This window comes from Phyllostomus discolor, chromosome 5 (assembly GCF_004126475.2).
Source record: "Phyllostomus discolor isolate MPI-MPIP mPhyDis1 chromosome 5, mPhyDis1.pri.v3, whole genome shotgun sequence".
Lineage (NCBI taxonomy): Eukaryota > Metazoa > Chordata > Mammalia > Chiroptera > Phyllostomidae > Phyllostomus > Phyllostomus discolor.
In genome coordinates, this window is record NC_040907.2 from 155039509 (window position 1) to 155066917 (window position 27409).

The 27409-nt window shown below is 51.0% G+C and overlaps 1 protein-coding gene across 3 annotated transcripts in view; it reads left to right on the forward strand.

Moving 5' to 3' along the window:
• Positions 1 to 26833, forward strand: part of CNNM2 (cyclin and CBS domain divalent metal cation transport mediator 2) — a 136772-nt gene extending 109939 nt beyond the window's left edge. Inside the window, exons 3-8 of one of the 3 annotated variants that reach the window (XM_028512177.2) lie at positions 1630 to 1767; positions 3779 to 3948; positions 13109 to 13202; positions 16246 to 16311; positions 19889 to 20073; positions 20761 to 26833. In XM_028512177.2, coding sequence (XP_028367978.1) covers positions 1630 to 1767; positions 3779 to 3948; positions 13109 to 13202; positions 16246 to 16311; positions 19889 to 20073; positions 20761 to 20970 — 863 coding nt within the window. In that variant the 3' untranslated portion in view covers positions 20971 to 26833. Of the gene's footprint in view, positions 1 to 1629; positions 1768 to 1948; positions 2014 to 3778; positions 3949 to 13108; positions 13203 to 16245; positions 16312 to 19888; positions 20074 to 20760 lie in introns of those variants that run through there. The other 2 variants (XM_028512178.2, XR_004903481.1) reach the window with 2 other exon arrangements.
• The last annotated feature ends 576 nt before the right edge of the window (positions 26834 to 27409 follow it).

The following is a 27409-nucleotide window of genomic DNA, read 5'->3' on the forward strand; positions in this document are numbered from 1 at the left end:
GTTTTCCCAGGGGTGATATTCATCATAAGAAAGATAATTTAGACATTAATGAGGTCTTATGTTTGTACTTCAGTTAACTTCTTTCAAACCTTGGTTAGACTGATTTCATACAGAAACGTTGCCTAATGTAACTTACTGATATGCAATGCCGAGCTTGTGGTTTCATGTGTATTCATTAAAGAAAAGATGATATTTATTAATTTTTAGAGAGTGGAGAAGAGAGGGAAAAAGAGAGGGGGAGAAACGTTGATTGGTTGCCTCTCATGTGCCCCCAGACAGGACCTGGCCCACAACCTAGGCATGTGCCCTGACCTGGAATCAAACCAGTGATCTTTTTGGTTTGTGGGAGGGTGCCCATCCCACTGAGCCATATCGATAAGGGTGGTATCATGTATATTCTTGATTTAGATAAGTGTTCAGGGATGATGACTTTTGTCATTAGAAAATTATTTTAAAATTTTCTGTGGATTTATACTGTTCGGTTCTCAAAGGAAATTGAGATAGAAGAAATTATAAATTGTAACCATCTTCTTCCAGGGAAAGCCTAGTAAGCAATCTGCTTCACCATGGGCATGAAACGGTAGTGCAGACTTTTCATTCTTGGGAAAAAGTGTAAGCATCTGGGGCCTTGCCTTTAACCTAGTTTTTTCCTCGGTCATTTTTGGTCCAGAAAAATACTTGGAAAAAAAAAAGGTTTTTCACTAGACCTTCTAGATCAGGGGTTGGCAAACTACAGTCTGTGAGTGACTGCCAGCTGGTTTTGTATGGCCCCCAAGCTTAGAATTTTTAAATGGTTGAAAAAAAAATCAAAAGAAGAATTGTTTTGTGACATGTGAAAATGTCATGAAATTCAAATTTTGTATCTGCGATAAAGTTTTATTGGAACACAACCATTCTCACTCATTCACATATGGCTGCTTTCGCTGAACAGCAAGAGTTGCAAAGCTGCAGCAGAGACCACATGGTCTTCGGAGCCTGAAACATTTACCACCCAGTCCCTCCTAGGGGAAGTTGACTGACCTCGTTCCGGATCACTTTCTTCGTATTTGCTTGACCTTGAGGATCTCGTGGTCTGGGGTGGAAATGTAGCGAACAGATGTTACTACTAAAATGCTCTTCTATGAAAGTGTTTTTGTTTGTGTCTTCAGAGATTTTGCTTGTGTATTTGTTTTTTCTTTGAGCACAGGCTAGGAGCCTCTTGAAGGCAGGCACACTCCCCGGTGTGCACTGTAGCACAGCGGCTGCTCTTTACTGCAGTGTGGTGACCTTGAGCAGCAGGAGACTGTGCACTCCAGGCCACGTCCTCTTTGCTGTGAGGTGCTGTATGTAGGTTCTGTGAGGGGAGGGCTTTTGCCCAAGGCTGCCCCATGTGGACTTGTAAGGGCTCTGGAGAGCTTCATGAAGCATGTTTATAGTTGCTGCTGATCAGGTTGCCCGTTACTTAGGTGCTACGACCATGCAGCTCTGATTCGACGAGGATCCTCCCTCCTTCTTTCCATTTGGGGTTCGGGGGTAAAGTGTCCACAATCTGGCGAGTTTAGCCTTTCCAGTGTACTTTGTTATTTTCGTTCAGAAAGAGTCCTGACCTGATGGAATGCACTTCCTTCTTTTTTCTTATTCTTTCCTCAGCGGATAACAGAACGAAAAAGAAAGTGGCCCATCGTGAAAGAAAGCAAGATTTTTCTGCCTTTAAGCAGACGGACAGCGAGATGAAGGTTAAAATATCACCACAGCTTCTCTTGGCCATGCACCGTTTCCTAGCAACAGGCAAGTGCAGCTTATCAGCATTTGAAATCTCTACCAACCCTGGAGCGTGTTTCTCACCCACCACTGACTGGGTTGGGCTGGGGCGGAGACTGGGAGATGGGGTGAAAGTAATGCCACTTTTGTGTTTTGTTTTTTGTTTTGTTTTCTTTTCTTTTTAAATTCTCTCCTCTCCTATGTTCAGTGTCGGCATGAACTCTCTGAGACATTTTCCAGGGGTGGACCAGTAACTTAAAATTGGTCTGAAAGGTAAGGATGAATGTTAGTGCCACACTGCATGTGAACAGTAGGCCAGGCCATCCGCTTCCAGCTAAGTCCCGGGGAGCAGCTGGCGGAGTAGGCTGACAGTGCGAAGCAGACACCACCTCACTGTGTGTTGGACAGTTGAGGAAACTCTCTCTTCAGCTTGCCTTGGAAGATCAGGTGGATATCAGTGGTAACGCAGGTGCTGTGATTTGCAAAGAAGAAAAATAAATTTTCAAAACTAAATTTTTTATGGTTTATGAAATCATACATTCTAAGGACTCGGACGTGGATTTCTTGCTGGCCTCTTCAGATCAGATTGTTAACTTGGGCCTGTTCCAGGAGGCAAGCGTGCACATTATTAAAACCACCAACCCAACCGGCACTGGCTGCTCCAGAGAGGTCAGAGTTGAGTGGACTTAAGAGACCGACTAGCCCTTCTCACATCCCCAGTGGCTGTCTAGGTGAAGGGTGAGCTCTGGGGGCCAGGGAAGAGCGAGAAAATCCACAAGCACCCAGTGACCTGTCCAAGACGTCTGCGTCCGAGATGGGCAGCCAGAGCCTCTCAGCTGCGGGCAGCGCACTCAGCCTGGTTTGCAAAGAAGGCTGCCAGCAGCCACGTGAGAGGTGTTACAGTTCTTTAAGATCATGTTTTCAGACCGTGGGAATGCTCACAACCTAACAGTCACGACACAGGAAAATGCTCGGAACTGAATGTAAAGTGAGGAGGAACAGGCTGTAAAACTGTGTGTACGGAAGACTACGGTTGTGTTTTGCACGTGCACACTCATACGCAGGCGCACACGCCCAGGCAGACATTGGGAAGAAACGCTCACCAGCGGTTGCTCAGAATGGTTACACGTGGTTGGCTTACAGGGAATTTTTTATTGTCTTCTTTAACTTTTTCTGCATTCTCCAAAATTTCTGCAATGTACTATCTCACTTTGTTATTACAGAAAAAGCACAGAAGCTAGTATAGAATTTATAATTTTCATATATAATTTAAAATTTTTTTAAACTTATGAACTTATCTTTAACATACTTGTTCTTTCTCTGATTCTGAAAAATGTTCATCACTTAAGAACTGCGATGTGAAACTAAATGTTATCCTACTCTGCCTCTGAGACACCATACAGCCCAGTTTCTGGTTTTTATTTTGAATAAAACGGATGTCTTTGTAAATATAGATCAACATAAGTTTTTTTTAATCAAGCTAGTTGGAGTGCATGCCGGTGTGTGCACGTGCCTTGCTGTACTCCAAGTCTCTCTCCGTGGTCCCGTCCTGGACTGTCCTGGGCATTTGAGCGGGAGAAGGAGATGTGGGCCCTTAGTCTGTGGGCCCTGAGTCGTGCGCCCCCGAGTCGAGCGCCTGGCACTAACCCCACCGAGACGCTGCTGACCTCGCTTCTCCCTTTGGCTATGGTTGGACAGTCAAGGCTGTTGTGGCTGCTGAAGGGCTTCCTGGCGGTCAGGGAGCCCGCTTCTGGTTGGGTTCCGTTTGTGTCAGTCAGAAGATTAGGGTAATTTTGTGAGGAGGGAAACCAGTGACAGGTTGAAGAGGAAGAATTTTAAAGACCCAAATGTGAAAATTGAGCATTTTTCTGATTTCTCCCAGGTAATCTGCCCCCAGGGGCTCACCCAACGGAAGTCTCGCTCATTCATACTGTGTCACTCTGATTCCAAGTATTCTTATTATCTGAACATTTTAATCACTAATAGAACTTTTTCTGCCCATTTGAAGTGTAATGTCAAGTTGTGTTTGTATCTGTAGAAGTAGAAGCATTTAGCCCATCCCAGATGTCAGAGAAGATCCTCCTAAGGCTGCTAAAGCACCCCAATGTCATCCAGGAGCTGAAGTTTGACGAGAAGAACAAGAAAGCCCCAGAATACTACCTCTACCAGCGCAACAAGCCTGTAGATTACTTCGTTCTCATTTTGCAGGTCAGCAGAACTGTTCAGTAGTGCGATCTCACCGCGCACCTGTCCCTCACGCCCTGAGGGGCTGCGGGGTCAGGGCTCACGTTCTTGCCTTCCGGGGTAGCCATCTCAGTAGGAGAACTTTGTCTCCCTGGTTTTGTGTCTGTAAAGTAATTCCAGGGTCAAGCAGTGCCGTTAGTCACTTTAATTTCCAATACCGAAGGGCACTTAATGATGGCTGGGGCCCCGAGTCAAGTGAAGAGTGGTGAATTCAGTGGTACTTCTTGAAGACTTTGGGGGAGTTACCTGTATGTGTCTAAATCTTGGCAGGGCATTTGAGATTTAATTCTCTTGAGTCCCTTGGGTCCTCTTTTATTCCTCCCCTGGCGCCCCCACCCCCCCCATAGGATTTGGTTTTTCAGCTTCCTGGGTATAGCTTACTCTATCTCTTCCCTTAACACCACCAAAATAATCCATTTATTATTGTTTTTATTCCCGGGTACTAACCAGACTGTTTTACAGAGGAACGGATGTCATAAGCAGAGCCTCTCATGGCAACGATGACTTAACTCCTTCTCACCCCAACACAGCCCTAGGGTGTGGTGGGAAGGTCCACCCGGCCTCGGGGCCTCCGTGCTCAGGGCAACAGCAGGCCCTGTGATAACGCCACAGTTTGACCTAATAGAGCACCGTCCTTGGCATGGAGGCCGAGGTGGACATTGCGGTGGATGAAGTGCTAGTCTCACCCACTTCTTGTACCTCTTTATCGCAGACTGGCTTTACAGGGAATCTTGGTTTATTTCAACACAAGAACACGAGCCCCATAAGCATTCTTCTGTTTCTTGGTTACTTCCAAGATACTCATTGAGGGTATCGTTATAGGAGTGTGACTAGTGCAGTACTTGGTGTGCCCTCACCTTTGCGTGAGTCCAGCAGGGTCCCGATCATCTAAGTGAATTAAGAAGGTTCTTTTTGTTCGAAAGCAACTCTTGTCAGATACCTGGGTGTCAGGAGCCCTGGGGGGTGCTGTGTTGGGTTTGCGCTCACACCCTTGTTTGGACAGTGCTATGGCGTCTGAAAGCAGGAGTGAGGGACCCGAGACAAGTCCGTGGTTCACTGGTCACATGCCACTTCCGGACAGGCTGTCTGGAGCTCCTGTTGTTGGAGTTTGCTAGCTCAGTACCTGCTTCTTCCAACCTTAGTTTGATTCCACCCCGAATTGCGCTTTTTAAAAATCCTCATTCTTGGATGTGTTTATTGATTTTAGAGAGAAGGGGAAAGGGGTGGGGGGAAACATCAGTTGGTTGCCTCCCATGTGTGCCCCAGCTGGGGATCGAACCCACAACCCGTTGGTGTACAGGATGACCCTCCGACCAGCCGAGCCACTTCCCCAAGGCTGCAGTTTTCCTTTAGGGGCGATAGACTAGGTTGAACCTCTGAGGGGGCTGTGGAGAATTTGTTTACTGCAGTGAGGGAATAAAGTATTTATGTTTCTCATAAAAGCTGGATGTGAGTATTCCTTAAAGCTAGAGAAACTTTGAATTATGTTTAAAAAGGGTTATTTAGTCCCTGCTCGGGCAGCTCAGGTGGTTAGAGCATCGTCCTGATACATCAAGGTTGCAGGGTCTGTCCCCTGTCAGAGCACGTGCAAGGATCAGCCAATGAACGCAAAGTTAGTGGAACAACAAATTGACGTTTCTGTCTCCATCTGTCCCCCTCCCCCTCCCTCCCTCCACCCTCCACATCTCCCTTCCGCTGTCTCTAAAAAGAATCTAAAAATGGCTATTCAGGACAGTTTTGGAGGATTGAAATAGTGAGTTTCAGTAGTAATATTAGAAACTGTGAGGCTTTCAATTGTTGATTTTTATGTAGTTAGAGTTTATGAAGTTGTGATTCAATAATGCTGCGTTCATGTATAAGAAAGCTATTTTCTGGCTGATGGATCTAAAAAATAGATTTTATGGAAAAGGACCTCATAATCTCTGTCCATTCACAAGTAAATCTTTTAATAGAAAGATATTTTTGACAAGGCATTTGTGTATATGTACCTGTGCTAGGATAGCCATGTCACGTCTGTATTTATGCAGATGTGGCTCGCTTCTGACCGGCCATGTCACGGGGGCTTTATATGTAGTGTACGTGCTGGATTGGAAGGATTTGTGGAGGTGTTCAGACGATAGTTCAGGAGCAAAATGTCTAAATAAGCAAAAAAAAAGTATGCTAACTTTTCCATAGCATATGACTGGATTAGGACTTAGGTGAATGTGAAGAGTGATGGGGAACACAAGGAGTGGGTGTCTCTTTCACGATGATGTCACCGGCAGAACAGAACCCGTTTTTCCCGCGGTGTTACTTTTTCTCGCTGACTTCACACCTCGGATTTGTTGTTGCTGTTCGAGTGCCCCTCCGCGCTCCCTTACCCGAGACTTCTGACTCAGGGGACTTGTCCCTGGGAGTGAAGTCTGTTCTCCACGGGGGTGGCGGGGAGCATGTTAGAGCTCACACAGCCCTCGGCAGTGCTGAGCACTGTGTCACTTGCCGCGGGAGAGGAATGTCGGCCTTCGGTTCCAGAGCTCCTGCCGGCTTTTAAGCTCTGCGAGGCCTGTGTCCCAGTGAGTAGTGGATGCTCAATTTTGAGTCAAGAACAAATAACACCCATTTTAAAGAGAAATACTACTTGGATACCCCATGTTGACCCATTTTTTTTCTCTTTTTTTTTTATCCTTACCCGAGGACATGCTGATTGATTTTAGAGAGAGGGAAAGGGTGGGGTTGCGGATTTGAGACAGAGAGAAAAACATTGATGTGAGAGAGAAGCATTGGTCTGTTGCCTCTTTTATGTGCCTGACTAGGAACTGAACCCACAACCTAGGTATGTGCCCTGACTGGGAATTGAACCCGTGACCTTTCGGTTTACAGGGATGATGTTCCAACCAACTGAGTCACACTGTCTGAGCTATGGACCCAATTTTAAAAATTCTACTTAAATATAAAATTTGGCATAAACTCCTTTTGCTTAGAACTCTTACATACAACTACAAACCAAAATAAATCTGCAATTAACATTATATTCCAAATGCGAAGATGGCATTGGGCTGGTAGGGAGGCCCCAGAGGTCCGGCGCTGCGGCAGGGAGCCCCGGTGCAGGCCGGTCTGTGTCCAGCACGGCCGGGCATCTGTGTGTCCGGTGACGGCTGCCCCCTCCAGCCCTCCTCTGCTCGGCTGGAGCCGTTTCGAATGTTTGTACGGTACATGGTGCTGGTATTTGGCCTCCACTGGGTGTGACTGAATTATTACATGTTTAGTTTTCCTCTGTTCCCTTCTCTTCGGCTCAGTGCTCTCACACCTTACTGGGCGGAGGAATCACTCGGGGCTGTCGGTGAAGGCGAACAGCGACCCTGCACTGTCTGGGGCGGAGTCGGAGGGGCTGCCGTGCTGGCCAGCTCACAGCTGAGGGAGGGGTGAGGCTTCGCCAGCCTCGGGGATTCCGGGAGGAGCCTCTCAGCGGCGTGAACTGGGATGCCCAGGCCAGTGCTGGCCCTGACATCTGCTGGGTGGCACACTTGGTTAGAATGGTCAACCAGATGGTCCAAAACACGTGTAAATTAATTTTTGACCATCAGATTTTTAAAACATTTAAACATGTATGAAGTGAACTGGCAGAGTCCCAGGACCACACCTGCAAGCCCCAGGTTGAACAGGTTGCTAGGGGACGTGTGAGTGCCTGTCACCCGAGGCCCCGAACAGACAGACCTCTTCTGGCCGAGCCTCCCCTCTGGTGGGACAGATGGCCAGCGTTGACCCCTGTGCCCTGGCACCTGTGCCCCTGGCGTTCCATTCTCTCCTTGCAGGTGTCCTGGCGCACTAATGCTTCATGGTGGCCATTTAAAAACAGAACAGGAGACTTAAGAATGAGCAGGAGACCAAGGTGACGCTCAGCGGATGGTATCTGATGACGCCTTTGGTCTCCATGAGCCCATGGCATCTCTGCTGGTCACCCGAGGTGGTGTGTGCTGACCCGCATGGCACGGGCTTCCGCCCTGAGGCCAGGTGCACGCGAGACCAGAGTGCCCTGTGCGTGCTTAGAAACCCTGAGAAGAGTTACCCCCTAGTACCTTCCCCCAGAGAAAGGCAAGACGCTGTGATGGCAGCGTCGCTCAGGAAGCCAGCTTTGCCCGGGACACCGAGGCCTTCTTCCTCTTCTGCCAGCAGGCCAGCGGGCCAGCGTGACGCCCCAGCTCCCCTCGGGGTCCGTCTGTCCTGTCCTGTCCTGATTTTTTGGTGATTTGCTAGCGTGAGCTTGTGGATAGTTCAAAAGTAAATTTGACATGTAGTGCCTTCCTTATACGGAAAAAGTTATTATTTGAGAAGACACCTGATTGGTTTTGAGCAGTCAAGCCATTTCCTCCTGGGGTGGCCCCTGCGCTGTGTCCTGGTGGATCTGTCTGAAGGTGGTCACTGTGGGAGCCATCGATACATGTGTGCATGGAAGATGTGTTTGCTGGGTGTTTCTAAAGCCTGCCTGCCAGAAAAGCTTCACTCCTGGGGAGGAGGGCATAGGGCCGGACAGTGTGGGAACTGTAGAATCATGGAGCCTTAGAGGTGAAGAAAGAACCTCAGACACCCTTTAATGTGTTGCAGTGTTATAAGCGAAGTAAGTTAGTCTGGTGCAGCAGTTGCTAGATGCCGATACTTGGCAGACTTTTCACGAGAGATGTGAAGATGGCTGTGGCGAGTTTTCATACGGCTGTGTGCATGCAGTTTAAAAACCTGTCAGTTACCTTCAAATTGTATATTTGGGGTTAAAATGTATGATCTTTTATGCAGCGATGGTAACAGCAGATAGCTGTGTTTCTTAAAGTACGTTTTATGAACTAGAAACTTGGCAGCCCTCCCTCCCTCTGCAGTATGGAGGCTGGAGGTGCGTGTCCCTAGTTCTTGGAATGCAGAGACCCACCCGCTGCACCTGTCCCGTTGCTCGATGGCTCTAGACCAGCGGCTTCCCACTGGCCTGTGCAAGAATTTCTGAAACACGCAATATCTGATATTTTGTCAGGGGCACCGACCTCTTTTCCCTTCAATTGTCAAGTAACAAAATCCTAACAGCCGACACAACAGTTGCCGTCTGATGGGGATGAAGCAAAGTTATACCTATTTTTTTGTGTGTGTGAGATTGGTAAAAGTATATATATATTTTCTTGGTGTGCTGCAGATTTTAGTGATTAGGGTACGTGTGCCATGAGATGAAAAAGGTTGAAAATCGCTGTTCTGGAGCCCAGAAGGAAGGTGGCAGGTGCCGCCCTGCTTGAGCGCCTACACAGGAGAGACCAGTCCAGAGCTTGGGGTCTTTGCGTGGCACCCTCCCCTCGTTTAATGCTTGGGCTCTCTGCAGCCGGCAGGCTGACGAAGGTCCGGAGCTGGGCCTCCTGGTGGGATCCCGGAGAGGCACTGAAATCCTGCTGCCAGGCTGCCCCCAGCTGCACATGCTCAGCCGGGACGCCTGGGAGCAGCAGCCAGACATCAGTTTTGCTTTTTGGTGGTGGTGTCGTTTGCTTTTTAAATCCCCGGCGTTTCCAGCGCACGGCACGGGACTCTGTGCCTCTGTTTCCCTGGCAGAGGGCCAACCGCGGGAGTCCTGAGTGCCCCAGGGACGGCCGTCCCCACAGGGAGACCAGGCGGCGGTGCCACCGTGCAGGCTCTTCTGGGGGTCACGGCTGCCCTGCTGGTTCTGACACTTGATTGTTTGTTTTAAAAAAAGAAAGTGCGCTGATGCCCATTCACAGGGATGCGCGGCACAGGAGGCCCTGGGACACACGTGACCCAGGTCACCCGGAGCTCCGTGTGGGTGGAAGTGGTCCTGAGGCTCGGTTGCTTTTGGGCCTTCCTCCCGGCTTCCTGCTAGAAGAAGTTCGGGTTACCAGACGGTCCTGCAGCTCCTCCCCCAGGGACCTGCCCACTCTGAGGGCAGTCACTTGGCAGGTCCTGCATCCTGCACCTTCCCGCCAGCCTCTGGCTCCAGCCCCCTCAGCCACGGCCTCTGCTCCCTGCATGCCTCCTCCCCTCGCTGCCTTCGTGTGGACCCCACAGGCACCCCAGCCGACCCTCACCTGATGTTGCGTCTGTCTGTCCTTGCAGACCGGCTGCCTGTGCTTTCTCCGGCCTGTTCCGCGCTCCCCTGTACTCTGGCTTCTTCGGGGCACCTCTTTGAGGTGCCGGTGACCCCTCTCCAGGACTCTGACACCCCCAAACCCTCGCCCCATGTGTGGGGTTCCCCCTCTCGTAGTCTCTGTGGTAGCTCCCCTGTCTGGCGCTCCTCTCGTCTGTTTTGTCCTTGGGTCCCGTAGTGGTTTCTGTTTCTCCTCCTGCCCTTGGTCACGGGCTGCGTGCAGCCCGGTCCTGTCCTCTCCCCACTTAGTGCCTTCCCTTATCCACCCCCAGATCTCCACCTCCAGGCCGCACCCTTCCTCTCGACCTCACTCTTCATCGCAGCCTTTCCGGTGGGCTCTGCCCAAGGCCGTGTTTTTAAGGGGGTCTTTCCTCTCCTCCTGGCCCCAACGCGGTGCCGCCCCTTCCCAGCTTCGCCATCTCCACGCAAGGTGTCCCGTGTCCCCTTCACTCAGAGCAAACTTCCCTTGTGGTTATCAAGGCCCCTTCTCTCCCTTCCCCTCTGATGGTTTCTCCAAGTTGTGTTGATTCCTTATCCATACTGATCTTTTTCCAGTCCTGTGGTTACCACTACAGGGTAAGGGTAGACTTGATCTTCCTGAAACCATATTCCTCTGCTCAAGAACCTGACCTGTTAGCGTGTCATTCAAGCGGCTTCCTAGTCTAACCTGCTCTCCAAACTGCTTTCCAGACCTGCCTCTGCCCTTCCTCCACACCGCCCCCTTCTCTCGGCTCAATCAGACCCTACTCCTCCTTAGACATTGCCTTCCTGTATAAAATTGTCTTTATATAAGAAGAGGAAGTAACTTTTTTCTCTGAATTCTTTTTTTTTAATTTTTAAAAAAGATTTTATTTATTTTTTAGAGAGAGGAAGGGAGGGAGAAAGTGGGAAACATCAGTTTGTGGTGGCCTCTTGTGTGCCCCCTGCTGGGGACCTGGCCCATAACCCAGGCATGCGCCCTAACCGGGAATTGAACCAGCGACCCTTTGGTTCGCAGGCTGGCACTCAGCCACTGAACCACACCAGCCAGGGCCTTTACTCTGATTTCTTTATATCCTTACTGTCTTTTTCCTCATGTGGAATTTTACTGCTTTGTATCATTGATTTTCATGGGGTCTCGCCTCCCTCCTGGAGTGTAAGCTCTTACAGGCAGGGAGTGTCTTCCCTCAGCATCCGCTCGAGGACCCTGCACGGCTGGGTGTTCAGCACCTATGTGCAGGTTGATTTTACCTATGGGTGAAGTTTTCACTTCTTTTCTCGTAGCAAAAGAATTTGGGGATTGGTAAAACTAATATACCCATTGAGTGAAGGAAAACCTAAAAGAGACAATGTTTTCTGAAGTGATTTGAGGGAAGTCTGCCACAATTTGGACTTCAGTGTAGAATAATTGGGAGTGGTCACAATAATAGTGTTTGCCTTGGTGGCACAGCGTGGCATCTTGGTTCGGAGCCTGTCCTGCGGTGGCTTAGTCCTTCTGAGCCCACCCCTGCGGGCGGGCTTCGCGGTGTCTGCTTCAGAGAGCCGTGAGCGCTAGATGGGCCAGTCAAAGCACTGTGACTCATTCTCACAGTTCCTTGACTTCAGTAAAAGTAGCTTAAATTTTTTTAAAGAATTTATTTATTTTTAGAGAGAGGGGAAGGGAAGGATGAAGGGAGAGAAACACTGATGTGAGCAATCAGTCTGTTGCCTCTTGAACACACCCCAACAACTGGGGACCAAACCTGCATCTCAGGCATGTACCCTGCCTGGGAATCGAACCGGTGACCTTTCTCTGTGCAGGATAGTGCCCAGCCACCTGAGCCATGCCAGCCACAGCTGGTAGCTTAATTTTTGTTTGCCGATCATGAAGGATGCACCGTGAAGGTGTCACTGAGAGGCAATGAGAGCTGTTCTGACCCTTGGCTTGGAAGTCTAGAAGTGCAGTTCACGTTCTAGGGCATTGCAGTAGTCCAGAAAAACACACTGAACATCTCCCGTGGAGGGACTGTGGTGGACCCTGGAGCTGTAGGGATGAGTAAGGAAGGCCTGGTCAGTGTGTCCCGGGGAACTGATAAGAGTGAAGGAAAGGTTGTGGACAAGTTGTTATTGGAAAGGGGAGGAAAGGGAAAACCTTAGGAGAGGTTCTGTCCCAGTGGAAGGAGACTTTCTTAAGGCACTTTTCCAAGACAGTGAGGGGAAAGTAGCATGGGCGTTGCAGTGCCTCCGGGGAGTCCGGGTGGCCAGGGGTCGGCCTGAAGGTTGTCTGCTGTGTGGGTTAGGGGGCCGGCTGGTGAGGCAAGAGCTCCGCCCTGGGAGCCAGTTTCGTCCTGTCTGTCTGTGGCCACAAACCACGTTGACCCCTGACCCTGACTGCTCCAGGCAGCCTCCTACAGGACAGCCTGGGTGACCGTCATTGAGCGTCTTCTCAGTTTGTCCCACTGATGGAGCACGACATCGTCTCTGTATCACTGGGACGGCCCCTGAAGAAGCCTCACACTAAGGAAGCGGGGTGGTGGGGGGGTGGCAAGTGGCCCAGAGAAATTCAGCACCACACTGTTACTGTCGTCTCCACATCCCCAGCCAAATCTAGTTTGTTCTTCTTGTTTTAAAATATCTGCAGTGGTAGCTGTTTTTTTTTTTTTTAAATTGTATTTATTTATTTTTAGAGAGAGGGGAAGGGAGGGAAAAGAGAAACATCAATGTGCAAGAAATACATCAATTGCCTCTTTGCACACCCCCAGTGGGGGACCTGGCCCGCAACCCAGGCACCTGTCCTGACTGGAAATCAACCCAGTGACCCTTCAGTTCACTGGCCGGCCCTCAAGCCACTGAGCCACACCAGCCAGGGCTGAATCTAGTTTTCCTGTTTACCGCGAATGCACCCTCTCCTCTGACTGGGAAAGGTGGTCAGAGGCCTGCCTCCCTTGGGCTTGCTGGGAAAGGAATTCGGAGAAAACCTGGGCAGAACAGAATCTTGCCTAGGGCTTGCAAACTGGTGCCTGTGTTTGGACTGAAAGTGCCCCACTTTTTTTCTCACAGGGGAAAGTGGAAGTAGAAGCTGGGAAAGAAGGTATGAAGTTTGAAGCCAGCGCTTTTTCATACTACGGTGTGATGGCCCTCACAGCCTCGCCAGGTGAGTTTTCTTCAGCCTGGGAGGGCCTGGCCTCTGTTAGGAAATAGTGCCTTTCTATAGTCGCCATTCTTTCCCTGCCAGCTAACCCTGTATTATTTACTTCCTGAACTTACCCAAGTCGCTCATCATACAAAAAACCCACACAAAGCACAAGTGTATGTACTCCTGTGACTTTTCACAGACCCGTGGAAACACAGCCCCAGATCAGACACAGAATCTCATGACCCCGTGGGGCCCTCTGCCACCACCACACTGCCTGCTAGCCACTGTCTCCCAGAATTAACCACTGTCTTGACTTCTGAGCTTAGACTAGTGTTGCCTGTTCTTGAACTTCATGTAAATGGAATTATACAGGATGTATTTTATTGGGCCTGGCCACTTTCACCCAGTCACATTCCTCTGTATTGCCAGGGAGCTTACACTCCACTTCTCATTGCTGTGCAGTGTCCCGCTGTGCGAGTGTGCACGGATGCATTTACTCTGGTCATTGCTGGTGGGTGTGGGGGTAGTTTCCTTTTTGGGGCTAATGTGGAGCGTGTGGCTGTGGACACTCTTGTCCCTTGGTGGACGTGCATGCAGTCCTGTCTGGTCTGTGTTCAGGAGTGGGAGTACAGGGTCAATGGGGTATGAGGGCATCTTCAGCTTCAGCAGCTTCAGCCCAGCTCTTTTCTCTCGGGCTGTAGCAGTTCACAGTCGGCTGTACTGAGGGCGCCCCCTGCGGCTCCACACCCACCATGTGCTGTTGTTGAGTCATTTAAATGTTAACTATCCTGGAGGTCTTTAAATTTGCATTTTCCTGAGGATGAATGGGGTAGTTAACATGTATTTATTGCTTTTATCCAGCTCTTCTTATCTAGAGAGCTGGCCAGTGGAGTCAGCCAGCTGGGGGTGGCTGTGCCTTGAGTGTTAACTCAGTGCTCTGAATGGCCGCAGGCGGTGGCTGTCCTGGAAGGAACGTGGACACAGACACCCACCTGGCTCCCCTCTGGGATGGGACCTGAATGGGCCCCTCCTGACATTGCTTGCTGGGCCGTGTTTGTGCGCTAGCTTGGTACTTTCTGCAGGCTAGACAAGGGCGGGCTGGTAAACAGAGGTGCTGTAGTGCCACCTTGTGGCCAAAATGTCAAATGACATGCTGTGCTAGGAAACGTCCTAAAGAAGTCACTTCTGAAAATCAGTGTCAAAAGGGGAGGGTACTTCCAGACAAGGCTGCTTTCGTGATGTCGGTCCTCACCCACCATGCCACATGATGTCTCAGGCACCAAGCTGTTACAGTTAGAAAGCCAGGGAAACGTCAGGAAGTCTCTTGTACTTCCAAACCTCCCCTGCCCCAGGTGCATCTTCCCATTATCCCTGGGGCAGGTTTCCGAGTCACATGGGCCAGTGTCCCCACTGTCAACTGCTGACTAACACCCATTGTGAACAGAACCCTGTCCAGCCCCACTTAACTAGTTGGTGTCTGCTGTGAACTTGAAGGTGACCTTCCGTTTTCACTGCTTGTGAGGAGACACAGAGATTCTCAGGCGAAGACCTGAGTCACGGCCTCAGTTCCAGCATATACACTTGCCTGCCTTTGAGAAAGGCTCTTGGCTTCCTCATTATTAAGAGGATGTAATAAGATTAACCTGTGCGATTGTTAAAAGAATAGAATGTGCACAAGTGTGACCTTTACAGCTCAAGAGGAAATGTTGGTGTAACAGGTGGAGAGATTGTGACTGTTTTGGGGAACCAACCTCACATTACCCCAGGAGAGCAGAATCAGATCTATAAAATGGTTTTGAAAAGGAAGCTGGGAGAGTGAATTGTAAGCTCGTGCTGATTACTGGTTCTGAAGCCCATGCCGGCCCGTTCACACTGAACTGCGGATGCAGGTGGGGGTGAGTCCTGTTCAGAGAGGACTGGGCAGCAAGCCTTCCGTGCAGAAATCCAGGGTGTGGGCGGAGGGAGCCTGTCCGCCCAGTTTGGAAATGACAGAAAGGAAAGAAATTTCGTTAACAGCATCTTACTGTGAAGCCCAGTATTTTACTTGACTTCACAATACAGATTTGGGATGTTGTATGTTCAATGAGAGACGCCAATAGTATCGTAATCTCAAGATAATATTTCTATGAATTTTGATTGCCTAGAAAAATCCTACAGTAATTTGTAATCAAGATTTGCCCAGTTATGTATCAGTTATACCTCAATTAAAAAACAACTCGGCCCTGGTCAGGCAGCTCAGTTGGTTGTGGCATCGCCCCCATGCGCCAAGGTTGCAGGTTCCATTTCCACTCAGGGCACATACAAGAATCAACTAATTAATGCATGAGTAAGTGGAAGAACAACTCTCTCTGATAATAATAGTAATAATAATAAATAAACCTGCCCAGAAAATAGGACTCTGCCCAGTAGGGTGACTTTGGCTGGATTTTTCAGTCGGCTGGACTACAGCTCCCGTCTGACGTCTGAGGAAGCAGCGAGAAGGATGCCTTTGTTCTGGCTCTTCCCAGGAAATCTGTGTATGATGTTCTTTATTTACTTGCCCATAACACTTTGAAATTTCAAAGTATTCCTAAGCAATTCAAAGCATCAGGTCAAAGTTGCAGCCAGACTAATTAAGGATGTAAATGAATCGAATGACTAATTGCTTGCCGCAGATAGGGATGCTGTAGGCGGGGCTGTGAGTGAGTGTGGACGCTGGCACAGCAGATTGGGTCCTGCTCTCAGCCCGCTGGGTGATTGAGCTTCCCTTTTGCGCGGCTGGTTGTGATTTATGTCCTTAAGACGAGCATGTTTCTGGCTATAAACCAATTGGGCATGAACGGCTTAAGAGATTTCTAGGTTAGTAAAGAAGCATGTGAGTGGGACTCCAGCTTCCCCCTATCCCTCCTCCTGGAAAGCAGCTGCTCTGTCGTTGCTGTTTGTCTTTATCATAACATCATGTGGGCCTTGTGTTTCTGGAACTGATGGCTCACATTGGTGGTGCTGGTGTCTGCTCCTGCCCCTGATTGCAGAGCTCCTCGCCTTTCAATACGGTCTCACCCTGTTTTTCTCCGTTTTTCAGTTCCTTTGTCCCTGTCTCGTACCTTTGTTGTCAGCAGAACAGAGTTGTTAGCAGCAGGTTCTTCAGGTAATTCTGCATGTTTCCTTTTCATAATTCTTCTGATTGCCTCCCTGGACCCCCTCAAAAGCCTCCTTCAGTTTTCCTGTAAGCTCTGAAACTCCACATTTCTGTGGTTTGGTAGTGAGCTAGCCAGGAAAGTGTAAGCCCATGGCAGGTGCAGAAGGGGCTGGGGATGTGGGCGGGAAATCTTGGAGCACAAACAGCAATGAACCACGGGAAGGGAGAGTGATGCTGACCTTGGGTTTTCAGGGCAGCAAAAGGTGGCTGCTCTTGGTTCTTTCTCTGACCTCAGCAAAGTCACAGTGTGCGGAGACTGAGGCCCCGAGGACCTCAAAACCCAAGGATGCTTCTATAGAGCATGCACAGCTGAAAGCTGGAAGGACTGGGAAATTTTGGGGGGAACCCACAGCGTTGCTGTCTCTTCAGTCCTCCCAGCATCCATGTGAACGGGGTACACGCATTTCTACCTCCGTCAGGCAGGTGGCCCCGGTCTCTCCCTCTTTCTTCTGAAATCAGCACCATGCACATTCCTAACCAGCTGCTGGTCACTGCCCTGCAGGCGAGTCGGTTGTGCCTGGCTGATATGTCCAGCTCCTAAAAATAAAGGCAAAGATTTAATCTTTCTTTAATTAAAGTTGCTGGCTTTCCTATTTGATAGTACAACTTTTCTGTATTTATTTTGTTCCATGCAGCTTAAATTTTAAAAATGTGAGTGATGAAATTTGTTTCATAAGCCAGTTTCAGCAAAATTCTAAAATGCTGCTACTTGGTACAGGAAGCAGTACTTGTCTTAGAAAAACTAGTGTTCTCTCAAATCTTTGCTCTGAAAAGTTTGGGGTGTTTGGGGTAAGATATCATTCCTAAAGCTATTTGAATCAAACCAGTTGGCAGACTACATACACAAACATACATGTGCACATATGTATGTATACACATAAGTATACATGCATATATTTATGCATGTGTTTTTATTTTCTCCCCATTTTATTTGCTGGCATCTGCCACCTCTTTAAAAATGTCACAGAAGCTGAAGTTGAGTGACTTTCGGCTGAAGCTCATGGAAATGTCATTTGTTTTTTATGTTTCCCATAAAACCTAAGAGCTTTATTAGTTCTACCCACTCCGTCTGATGCGGTAACAGAAAAGTATGTTTTGCAGGTCCAGGCCTCTGGGGATGCTGGCGTTACCCGAATATTGTACCTAACAAATGGGGGTTGAATTAAACTGGTGATTTTCAGCTTTTCTAAAAGGCGCCTTGTAGTTTCCAGGGAAGAGGCTGGGAATGTTTCTTGATTGTATCCTTTTAGCGCACTCGCAAAAAGACAGGATTACCGGGTAGGATGAATTAAAAAACACCAAGACAAAAAGCAGAAGGAACACAATTCTGAGAAGGTGTAAAGAGGAATTAAAAGTGGAAGGTGTTTTGATAATTGTCTAAAATTTTGGCACATAAATTTGGCAACAAAACACGTCCTGAACTGGAGGGAGGCCATTTACCGTCCTGACTCTCCTTCGAGTGAACACGCACACATCTCGTCGGGTGTTGGTGAGAGGCTGACCACGCTGGGCGCCTGTCCAGCTGCAGAGGGGCCCCTAGAAACGGGGTCGGCTTCTCCAGACATCTGCAAGGCTGGGCACTGGGTTCCTGGCAAAGGAGATAGCCCATCTCACACAAGCGGAGGCGGTGGGTTGAGAGGGAGCGGACTGTGAGTCTGGGTGCGTTGGAAGACCAGAGACAGTGCCTGGGACCCTCTCGGGAGAGAACACCAGGAGGCCCACTCATGGCCTCAGGCCTCAGACACCTGTCTGCCTGGGAACGCACGGGGTCTGACCAGTAAGCAGAGTGCCCTCTGAATGTTTCATTGTCGTAACCTTTACACTGGAACACAGCAGTGAACACCATTTCGAAGGTGTCTGCAGAAATGGTGATGTGCTTTGGGGCTAAGGCTCGGTGATACAGGCGCATCTCTTGTTTACAAGAACTGTTGGGTTGTCAGCCGGGGTGAGGTCACACCAGGTGTGGAAAAGGCTTGCTTGCGAGGCCAGGCGTGTAGGGGAGAGGTCTGGCAGGAAACGCATGGGGGAGGAATTGTTAACCGTGCTTGTTTATTAGTACTTAACTGCAGTCGAACGCTATGCTGAGCACTGTGCACGTTATCTCACTGGGAACCCTTGTCAGACCACAGGATGTGGGTGCTGCCAGTGTCTGTCTGCCTTTTACAGGAAAGGAGTCTGGGGCTTGGCAGAGTCGGGACACCTGGTCGAAGTTCGTTCTGCCAAACGGGAAAATGGGATAGGCTGTCGATGTGCCCTGTTCTCTTAGAGGAGAGGGGGAAGCAACAAGAGGAACTGCTGCTTTGGGTTTAACTTTGACCTAACAGTAGGAGATTGGTTCATGATATGAAACTCAGGAAAGCTGTGACATGGGAATTTTGGCAGGAAGTGAAGGCTTCATTTGACATTCCTTCAGTGTTTCCCATGTTTTGTTCTGGGTGCTACGTGTTACAAGGGACATTTACAGATGAAATCTTGGACGGCGGTCAGGACAGGGTGAAGGGTGGTGGTGAAGCACTTGAGGTGAAGGACCGTTGAAATGTTTCACTTGGAGAAGAAGAGGCTTAAGGAGAACATACTATCTTCGAACTTTTAAGGGCCATTTTGAATAAAAGTTAGCTCCCAGAGTGGAGGTCATTTGAAGTTGGGGAGGCAGTTTTTGATGGGCATGGTATAGAATTTTCCAGCAGTTGAAGGGTGGGACCAGCCGAGGGTCAGCTCCTCTGCAGGAGCGTCTGTTGGGGACACGTTGCACGGAGAATTGGTCCATTCCTGTGACGCGATTCAGGACCTGCCCGGTGTGGGCATCTGGGTAATAGTGTGGAGATTTGATTGGAAAGCCACAGATGGCAAAGGCCTTGGGCAGGGGAGGGGTTCTTATATTGAAGTAGGTTTATATTAGACGCTGTGGTGAACTGGCCTGCAGGAGCAGCATCACGCGGACTTATCTGAATTTCTGTGCAAGGGGTTGGTGTCACCTAGGGTCGAGACATCCCCGAGCTGCCGAGGGCGGGTGTATTGGAGTCGGAGACGGAGACCATAAGCTTGGCTGGGAGGTCGGGTATGAGCAGGTAGAACTGTTCTGATCCTTTTAAAACATGTACTGATTGATGGACACCCTCAAGAGTCTTTTGCTTTGGCTTCTGACAAAGGAATGAAATGCCACCTTCCCACAGTGCACGTCTTGCGGCTAGGACTTACGCGCCTGGGCCGCGCCTCCCCCTGGTCTTTGGTTTCACAGCGTTTGGCGACGCTCCTGACTTGGGTGTGAGGCCGCAGGGCCTGGGTCTGCGCCTGCGCATCCGGGGCTGAGCGCGGACCCGGGAGGAGGCGGGGCCCTGGGGCAGCCAGGGCTGCGCTGCGGGGCTCGTGTGCCTAGCTGGGGCTGCGGGGTCTGGCAGAAGTTGATAGAACTTGATTAATTACTACTTCCTTATTATTTGGAAAATAAAAAGCTGCCTTTTGGGGGTATATCTACCTTCCTTAGAAGGTGGTTGGATTTTTTCATTATTTCCCCCTCCGTCTCCAGGTGAAAACAAGTCGCCGCCGCGCCCATGCGGCTTGAATCACTCAGACTCCCTGAGCCGAAGTGACCGGATTGACGCCATCACGCCGACACTGGGGAGCAGCAACAACCAGCTCAACTCCTCGTTCCTTCAAGTCTACATCCCGGACTACTCCGTGCGCGCCCTTTCTGATCTCCAGTTTGTCAAGGTAAGAGCGGAGCGAGCTGCTGCAGGGCCCGGCGGCTCCGGCTCCGGTCGAACCCGCGGCCAGCCGGCTGGCTCCCCGGCCCCTCCACTGGGCTTCCCCTCGGCATTTTGTGGGGGCCCTGCCTCTAGCCACTGCGCCCAAGACGCAGGTGGGGAACCGCATGTATCTCCTTGGCTCTATCAGATGAGCTGCCAGCCAAGTCAGAGGTGGCTCTTTCAGGGAATGAGAGCCGGAGATCAGAAGAAAAGGAGTCGGCCTTTTTCAAGGAGTCTTCGGGAGCGCGGGCCTCCAGCGGCTGGCGTGGGCCCTGAAAGGCGGAAGGCAGGCCGGCCAGGGTGGGATGGGAAGAGCCCTCCGCTTGCCTTCTGCCCTGGAGACAAGGTTCTTTTCTTAGTCTGAAATAAAGACGTCTTTTGGAGAACGAGCCAGCTTTAGCTGATGGAAGCCTAGTTCCACTTTCTAGTCTCTGAAATTTGAGACAAAAATCGGAAATGGCTTCTATCAGTAAAAACTGACTTGTTCACCAGAGTGGACTTGCACTTTAAAAGGTGGCGCAGTTCCTTCTCTCCTGGAGAAACGACTTGGGGCCGTTCGGGGTTTTAAGGTGTGACGATGAGCTACCCGGACAGGGGAACCCCAGACTAAGCCTTCTCTCGGTTTGTGTTCTGTGCCATCTTCCGGCCCCAGATCTCAAGACAGCAATACCAAAATGCCTTGATGGCATCCCGGATGGACAAAACCCCTCAGTCGTCAGACAGTGAAAACACTAAAATCGAATTGACTCTTACGGAGCTGCACGACGGGTTGCCAGACGAGACGGCCAACCTGCTCAACGAACAGAACTGCGTGACGCACGCCAAGGCCAACCACAGCCTCCACAGCGAGGGCGCCATCTAGCGCCCGCCCCGCCGCCTCCGTCGGACAGCGAACCCCATTAGCGTGAGCTTGCGTGCCATGCAGCGTCCTGCGCCTCCTGAGACCAAAGACTTTGTCCCCTTCCCGGAAGCAGCAGAGGAGGTCGTGAGGGCAGGAGGGGGCCCCGGAGCTGGAAATCGGCAGCGAGGGTGTGGCCTTCGCCATTTTGGAGATGAACTTCTTCCGCCCAGATAGAATCATGTTTATTTTTTCAGCTGTACCTTTTTATTATTCACTCTCCTCCTTCCTTGATTTGCATGACGTTGGAAATTGTTGGGGTTTATTTTTTTCAAGAGATCATGTTTTTAAAAGTGTCTTTGCAGAGTTTTAAGTTGTCCTGCCTGAACTCTGCAGTGACCCCATGATGTGACCCGCTAGGATGGACTTGCCCCTCCAGTTGCCTTCCGTGGGCCCTCCCAGCGAGGGGCCCCTTCCTCTGTGGCCCAGTGGCTGTTGCTGTCGAACTTGAAGGATGAATGAAGAGGACTTCGCTGAAGCCGACCGGCCCAGTCTGTGACATTGCGGGTGGCGCCTCTACAGGGACCTGCCATCGCCACTCTGAGCTCAGTGTTGTTTTAAGTCAATGTTTAACTGTGTCCCTTACCCTCAGAAAGGTTTAAATTTGCTTGGAATGTGATTGTGCTCCCACTCTTAAGGAAGTTTTATCACCAAAATGAATGTTAATGAATTTTAAACCCATGGTTTATCATTGGCAAGAGGCAAGGTGGCTCCCCCCCCAACCCCCCACTCCTACGGCCGGGAATCTCCGGCGCAGCCAAGCCCTGCCCCCTGCGCCAGCAGCTCACAGAGCGACGCCCACCTCCCCGCCCGCTCTTGTTAACCCGAGATGCTGCTACACAGATGCCAAATGGAAATCTTCCCTGGGGCTTTGGAGTAAACACGCGGTGTGGAGTTCAGGCTCTTCCCCTTCCCACCGGGCTGTGCGTCATTGTCAGAAAAGGAGCTGGGCCTACTAGCTGTGCTCTGTGCTCCACGCTGAGGAGACTTCCCTGAACCCGTGTTTGAAGGAGGGGACTTTGGGAGCTGCCAGCCCCTGCCCCTCTTTCTACGGAGTCAGCTGTCCCTCCTCCTGTGTCCCTGGGCCTGTGAGGCCCCGTGGTGGCTGTGTCCTCTGCCTGAGGACCTCTGTGCCTCCCGCCTCTGATGCGCCCACGCCACCCCGAGAGGCCGCCTGTACAGCTAGGTCAGCGCGGCCCCAGACAGGGATTCAGAAACCAAATGTGCGTTGTGGCCGTTTCTTGTGTGTCTCTGCCTTATTTCAATACCTGATGCATCACGTGTAGAGAAATTCATGTCTGAATTCTCACCTATCTCACCTGTGTTGTAAGTGTTAGCCCAAGGGACACGTGCGTGTCGTGGGCAACATCCGTACACTGAAGTGAATTCATGCCAACCACAGCGTCTGTGCAGCGATGTCCGCGCTGTGGCCCGTCCCTAGCCGAGAGGAGAGCGTTGTCTCCGTGGGGTCCTACTGAACCGAGGGCAGCCCTGGGGCTAAGCAGCAGTTTTCTCCTCCCTTCTCTAGGTAGGACTGTGCGCCCCGGGCTGGCTCTGAGGGGCGGGAGCTGTGCTTGGGGAGTAACCGGTGACCTGCCGGCTGGCCCTCTGGCTGGCAGTTTGGTGGCTCCAGTGTCGAATGCTCACTTGGCAAGGATTTCCTCTGGGTTGTCAGTCCTGCAGTGTCTGGCCTCCCCTCATGGGAGAGGGTCACAGGGGTGCCCCTAAGGGGCTGAATGTCCTGCTGTTGGCACCCAAGCTGCCCCCATGGAATGGAGCCCCCAGCATGCGGCTTGGCATTAGTGGAACCCTGCACCGTGGTGGGGGGTATTTTACACACAGATCTTTCTGAATTTAAATCTGTTTCTTAACCAACATTTGGCTTAGTGCACCCCAGTATGGCAGGAACTGGGTCTGTCTGAGGTGTGTGCAGAAACGAGTATTCCCTGAAGTGGAGTCTGGGCCTTGCAGGGGGAGGGCACCTCTCCCCCGACAGCGGTGGCGCTGTCTTGACCCGGTCAGCACTTGCCTTCTCTTTGGTCTGGCGGAGCACAGCCAGTCAGGCCCAGACTCCTCTGGCCTTCAGGACCTTGGCGCGTCAGCCTCTCCCGGTCTATCTGCTGCTCCACAAAGCCCGTCTCAGGGTGCCTTGTCCCGGGGAGCCTCTGGAATCAGTTAATGTGCCAGGTCTCTTTCAGAGCACCACTGCTCCTCCCTGGAACCCTAAAGCCCAGTGGGAGTCCAGGCCGAGGAGAAAAGATTGATTCCAGCCTCCGCCTCCCTGACTTCAGGGAGGAACGTCTAACTACTCAGTACCCGGTGCGGTGGCTTTCTCTCCTCCCTGTGAATGAGCTGGCAGGGGTGGCTTTGCAGAGGGGATCCCAGAGGATGAACATCTAGCCTCGCATATTTGTATTTTCTACAAACCACTCTTTACCTTTGATCATCCACACTTTTATAACAACAGGGAATACCAAGTAATCCCTGTCCGGCCCCAGAGGAACGAGGGCTACCCTTGGGCTGTAGTTACGTCTGCTTTGGGGCACGCTCGAGGCTCATAAATCTGAGCAACTGGATTTCTTGTCCGGGCCCCAACCTTCCCTCTGGAAACCAACTTCAGGCTGTTGAAGGAGAAACACTGGCTCATGGCTTCTCTGGGCAACAGAGAAGGGTTTTGGCTCAGAAGGTCTATGCAATTCCTGTCTACGAATGGGAGTCGGAGAAAGACCATCACATAGTCCGGGTCTCAGTGCGTGGCGGCCAGTCCTCAGCATCGCTGTCGACAGTACTCTACTGGGGCCACTGGCTTTAGAAGCGGCCAGGGGAGGGGCTGCGTGGCAGATGCAGGTCCTGGGGTCCTGAACTCTGCTGGACCCCTGTTGTCAGATCCAGGGCCTCTCTCCCCATGGCCTCTGTGGCGCTGCTGTGGAACCTCTCCCGTTCCCGAGCAGCCGCTCTGGTGTCCCAAAGGTCCCACCTGGAACTGGGCTCCTAGTGTCCAAGTGTTCCCAGGACTGTCTGCTTCTCTTTCTAAGTGGCAGTGGCTTTTCCCTACTGCCTTAGAGGTTGTCTCCCTGTGTTTCTGTTTTATATTCGTCAGGCAAGTCCAAAACCATGTATTTAAACTCTTAGGAAAACAAATCCTTAAGATTTGTTTCTGGATATTGGGTGCTAATATACTAGCTTAAGCCTTGGCCTTGATTCTTACGGAGTTGGACTTTGAAGCGGTGCCCTGTCTGACTCTGTGCTCCCCTCCCTCCCCGCCTCACCTCCCGCAGGCAGTGCAGTACCCATGCTGGTGCAGTTGGCTTCCTTCCCCTCGTGGGAGGGTGCAGGGCGTCGGGTATCTTGCCATTTTCTACTGTTATTTCAAGGAGCTTGTGCACAACTGCTGAATGCAGGACTCCACACTATTACTATGAAACATTGACTGTGAATGCATTTTCCTGTGCTGCCCCCAGGACCGTACAACTAAAGGATCAGCTTCTTCAAGTCTAGGGGAATAGTGGTAGATACAAGTAGAACTGCATTTTCCCCCAGAAAATGAAGCAACAGGTACTTGGACTAAGCCGGGACCTGCCCTTAAGTTAGTTCCCTCAGGCCGAGCAGCAGACCTAAGTAGGCTGGGACTGAGGAGCCTGCGTCCTGGTTGGTCAGAAACGAAACCCAGCCTTGTCATCTTCCGGAAACCAGCGGCCAGGGACCTGTGGCCCTCGTCGCCTTTCCTGGGCCAGGAGACCGAGGTTCCTCCACTGCTCCCCAGGGTGACCCCGGGCAGAGGACACCTGGGCTGGCTCAGGAAAGTGCTCACCTTGCTCCCTGGGATCTCAGGAAGCCGCCGAGGTGGGGGAGGGGTGGTTAGCTGCGTGCACACCATGTGACCCAAGCTCACTGGTGGCGTGGGCAGAGGGAACACTCCTCGGCTTCGATTCCAGAGCCATGCTTCTCTGCAGGCGCTGAGAACGCCAAGGCTGAGCTGGCAGTGCAGGGCGCGGAGACTCCCTCCTGTGCTTTCCTGTGGAGGACACGGGCTCTTAAGAGCCTTGGGCCAGGTTTCATTCCACTCTGTGTTCCAGGCTAGTGGTGCTTCAGTCCAGCAAGGGCATCTGGGTGAGTTGCAGGCTGGCCCAGAATTAGGAGCGGCTTAGAGAGTTCAATATGAAGGTGACTTGGGGATTCCGAAACTTTTCCAATGCAAATTTATCAGTGAGCAACCTACTCAGTGAATTCCTATACCTCAGGGCCATTTGCAAATCTTGATCTCTCCATACTTCTTTTGTATTCAAGAGGGCTGACAGGAGAGAGGACAGTTCAGACAAGTCCAAGCTGAGGTTCATTTGTCTCCCTTTGAGGGTGAGGGGTGCACCCAGCATCCCTTGCTGGCGTTAACATCCCTCGAACCTTCATCCTCAAGGACTCACAGGCTTTCCTTCTGTAGTGAATGCGCTCTTTCTCCTCTTCCCTCTGGTCAGCCCTGGGGACGGGAGGGAGGAGGTGGCAGTTCACAGCAGCTGCAGAGCTTGGAGCAGCTCCCTTCCCACCCGCTTGGCCTGGGGACCTGCTTTGCTTCTTAGACCTTTGTGGCTGGCTCAGCGCAAGTAAGCTTCCTCTCGGTGGGGCCACTGACATCGTCTCACTGGAATCGTCTCTAGTATCTTGTGATGGGAAATGCCAGGCTTGAAGCAACATGGAAATGAAGGTTCTAGTGGCAAGAGAGTGAAGTTCTAGGAGTTTATATGCCAAGGTTCCTATTATGTACAGAGCCGACACGTCCTGTAAGACTTGAGTGAGTACGTTCTCGAGTTTGAATCTCCGGGGGTGTATTAAACATGAACAACCTGGAAGAACGACAGGGAGTATCCCCAGTTGGCAGGGTTCTCTTCTGGCATTTGCCCACCCACACCTGACTGATGTGGATTCACTCAGAAAGTGGTTCTTCTGGGGCCAGGCTCCTCTTCAGATTCAGCCTGGACAGAACTAGAAAACGGACCTGCTGGGGCTTGGGGGCCCGTTGTGTCGTGGCCTGGGCCCCTTCGATAGAAACAGCTGGTCTCAGGCTTCCAGAGCAGAAAGGGGTGGGGAAGAGCAGGGCCTCGGGACCCCCCTCCCCTGGGAGCCCCCGCCCAGCTTCTGACTCATGGCTCCCGTGTCCGTGGTCTGCCGAGAAGGTCGAGTGCTTCGGTTCATTGACCTTCCTTGTTTCTGGAGTCCTTTAAATCTACAGATGTATATGCTTTATTTTATATTATTATTTATTAATGTACATATGCCTCTACTGTTAGTATGTTGTCTGTGACTAAGATGAGATCTGTCCCGGACCCCCCATCCATGGCGCCTAGGGTTCTGTGGTCCCTTCAAGTGGGTGAGGAGGCACCGAATTTCCGTTTTTGTCTTGAACAGGTTGCTGCTCTTACAGTGGTCCTCGAGTCCCCTGCCCCTTTCATTGGGACCACCTCTATTCCTGATGACCAGTGTTTGGGATGAGGATGGAGACGGGTCTCTCAGCTGTGGCAGGGCCTCCCAAGTACCTCCGTGAAGTACTTCGGCGGTGGCTTCCCGGGACCTGCCCTGTTCCTTCCGTGGTGGCACAACGTGGCCGTGAGACCAGAGCCTCCTTCCTCACCCCCACCCCCCACCCAGCCCTGCAACAGTCATGGCCCCACCCCCATTCCCGCCCTTGGATTACAGAATCCATCTCTCTGGACCATGGAAGCTGCCTGCCCATTCTGGGCTTCTAACATGCCTTTTCTCGGTTGTGAGGCCCAGTGCCAACATTGCCTTGGCCCTCAGTAAGACCCTGCTTTGTGTCTGATTCTCATCCTCCTTAGCCTTCACTCACTGTATCATAGTGTACATTCGATGCTTTTCAGCAGCGGAGTCTTCTGAACACAGTATTCTGAGCTGTGCACAGAAACCTAAAGCACAAGTGACATGTATAGGTTTCACGAGCTGATTGTCATAATGAGTGCATTTTATAATTCAAATGATGTTGTAGATTTACAGTCGCTCCTATTTATTTTGTACCAATTTATTTGTAAATTTTGTGATTGTTTTAAAAGGTTTTTGTTCATTTCTATTCTATTTAGATAAACGATTTCCTGTCCACCCTCCTAGCAAACGTGTGTTCCCTCTCTCCCGCTCACCTGTACAACACTGGCCTGGGCTGCTGCCCAGCTGCCGGGCTCTACGGGTGGGGAAGTTGGAGGCTGGTTGTCAGCACGGACACACGGCGGAGCATTTCCTTCGCACAGACACCACAAAGTCGCGTGTTTAAGAGAAGTGGGTGCTGAGAACTGTGCGTCCAACTTACAGCCCGATGCAGCCAATTCCAGGGGGTGGCCCTTTGCAAGGATCGTATCAGTTTATTCCCCCATCAGTTTATTTTAGGGACACTGAGGGTATC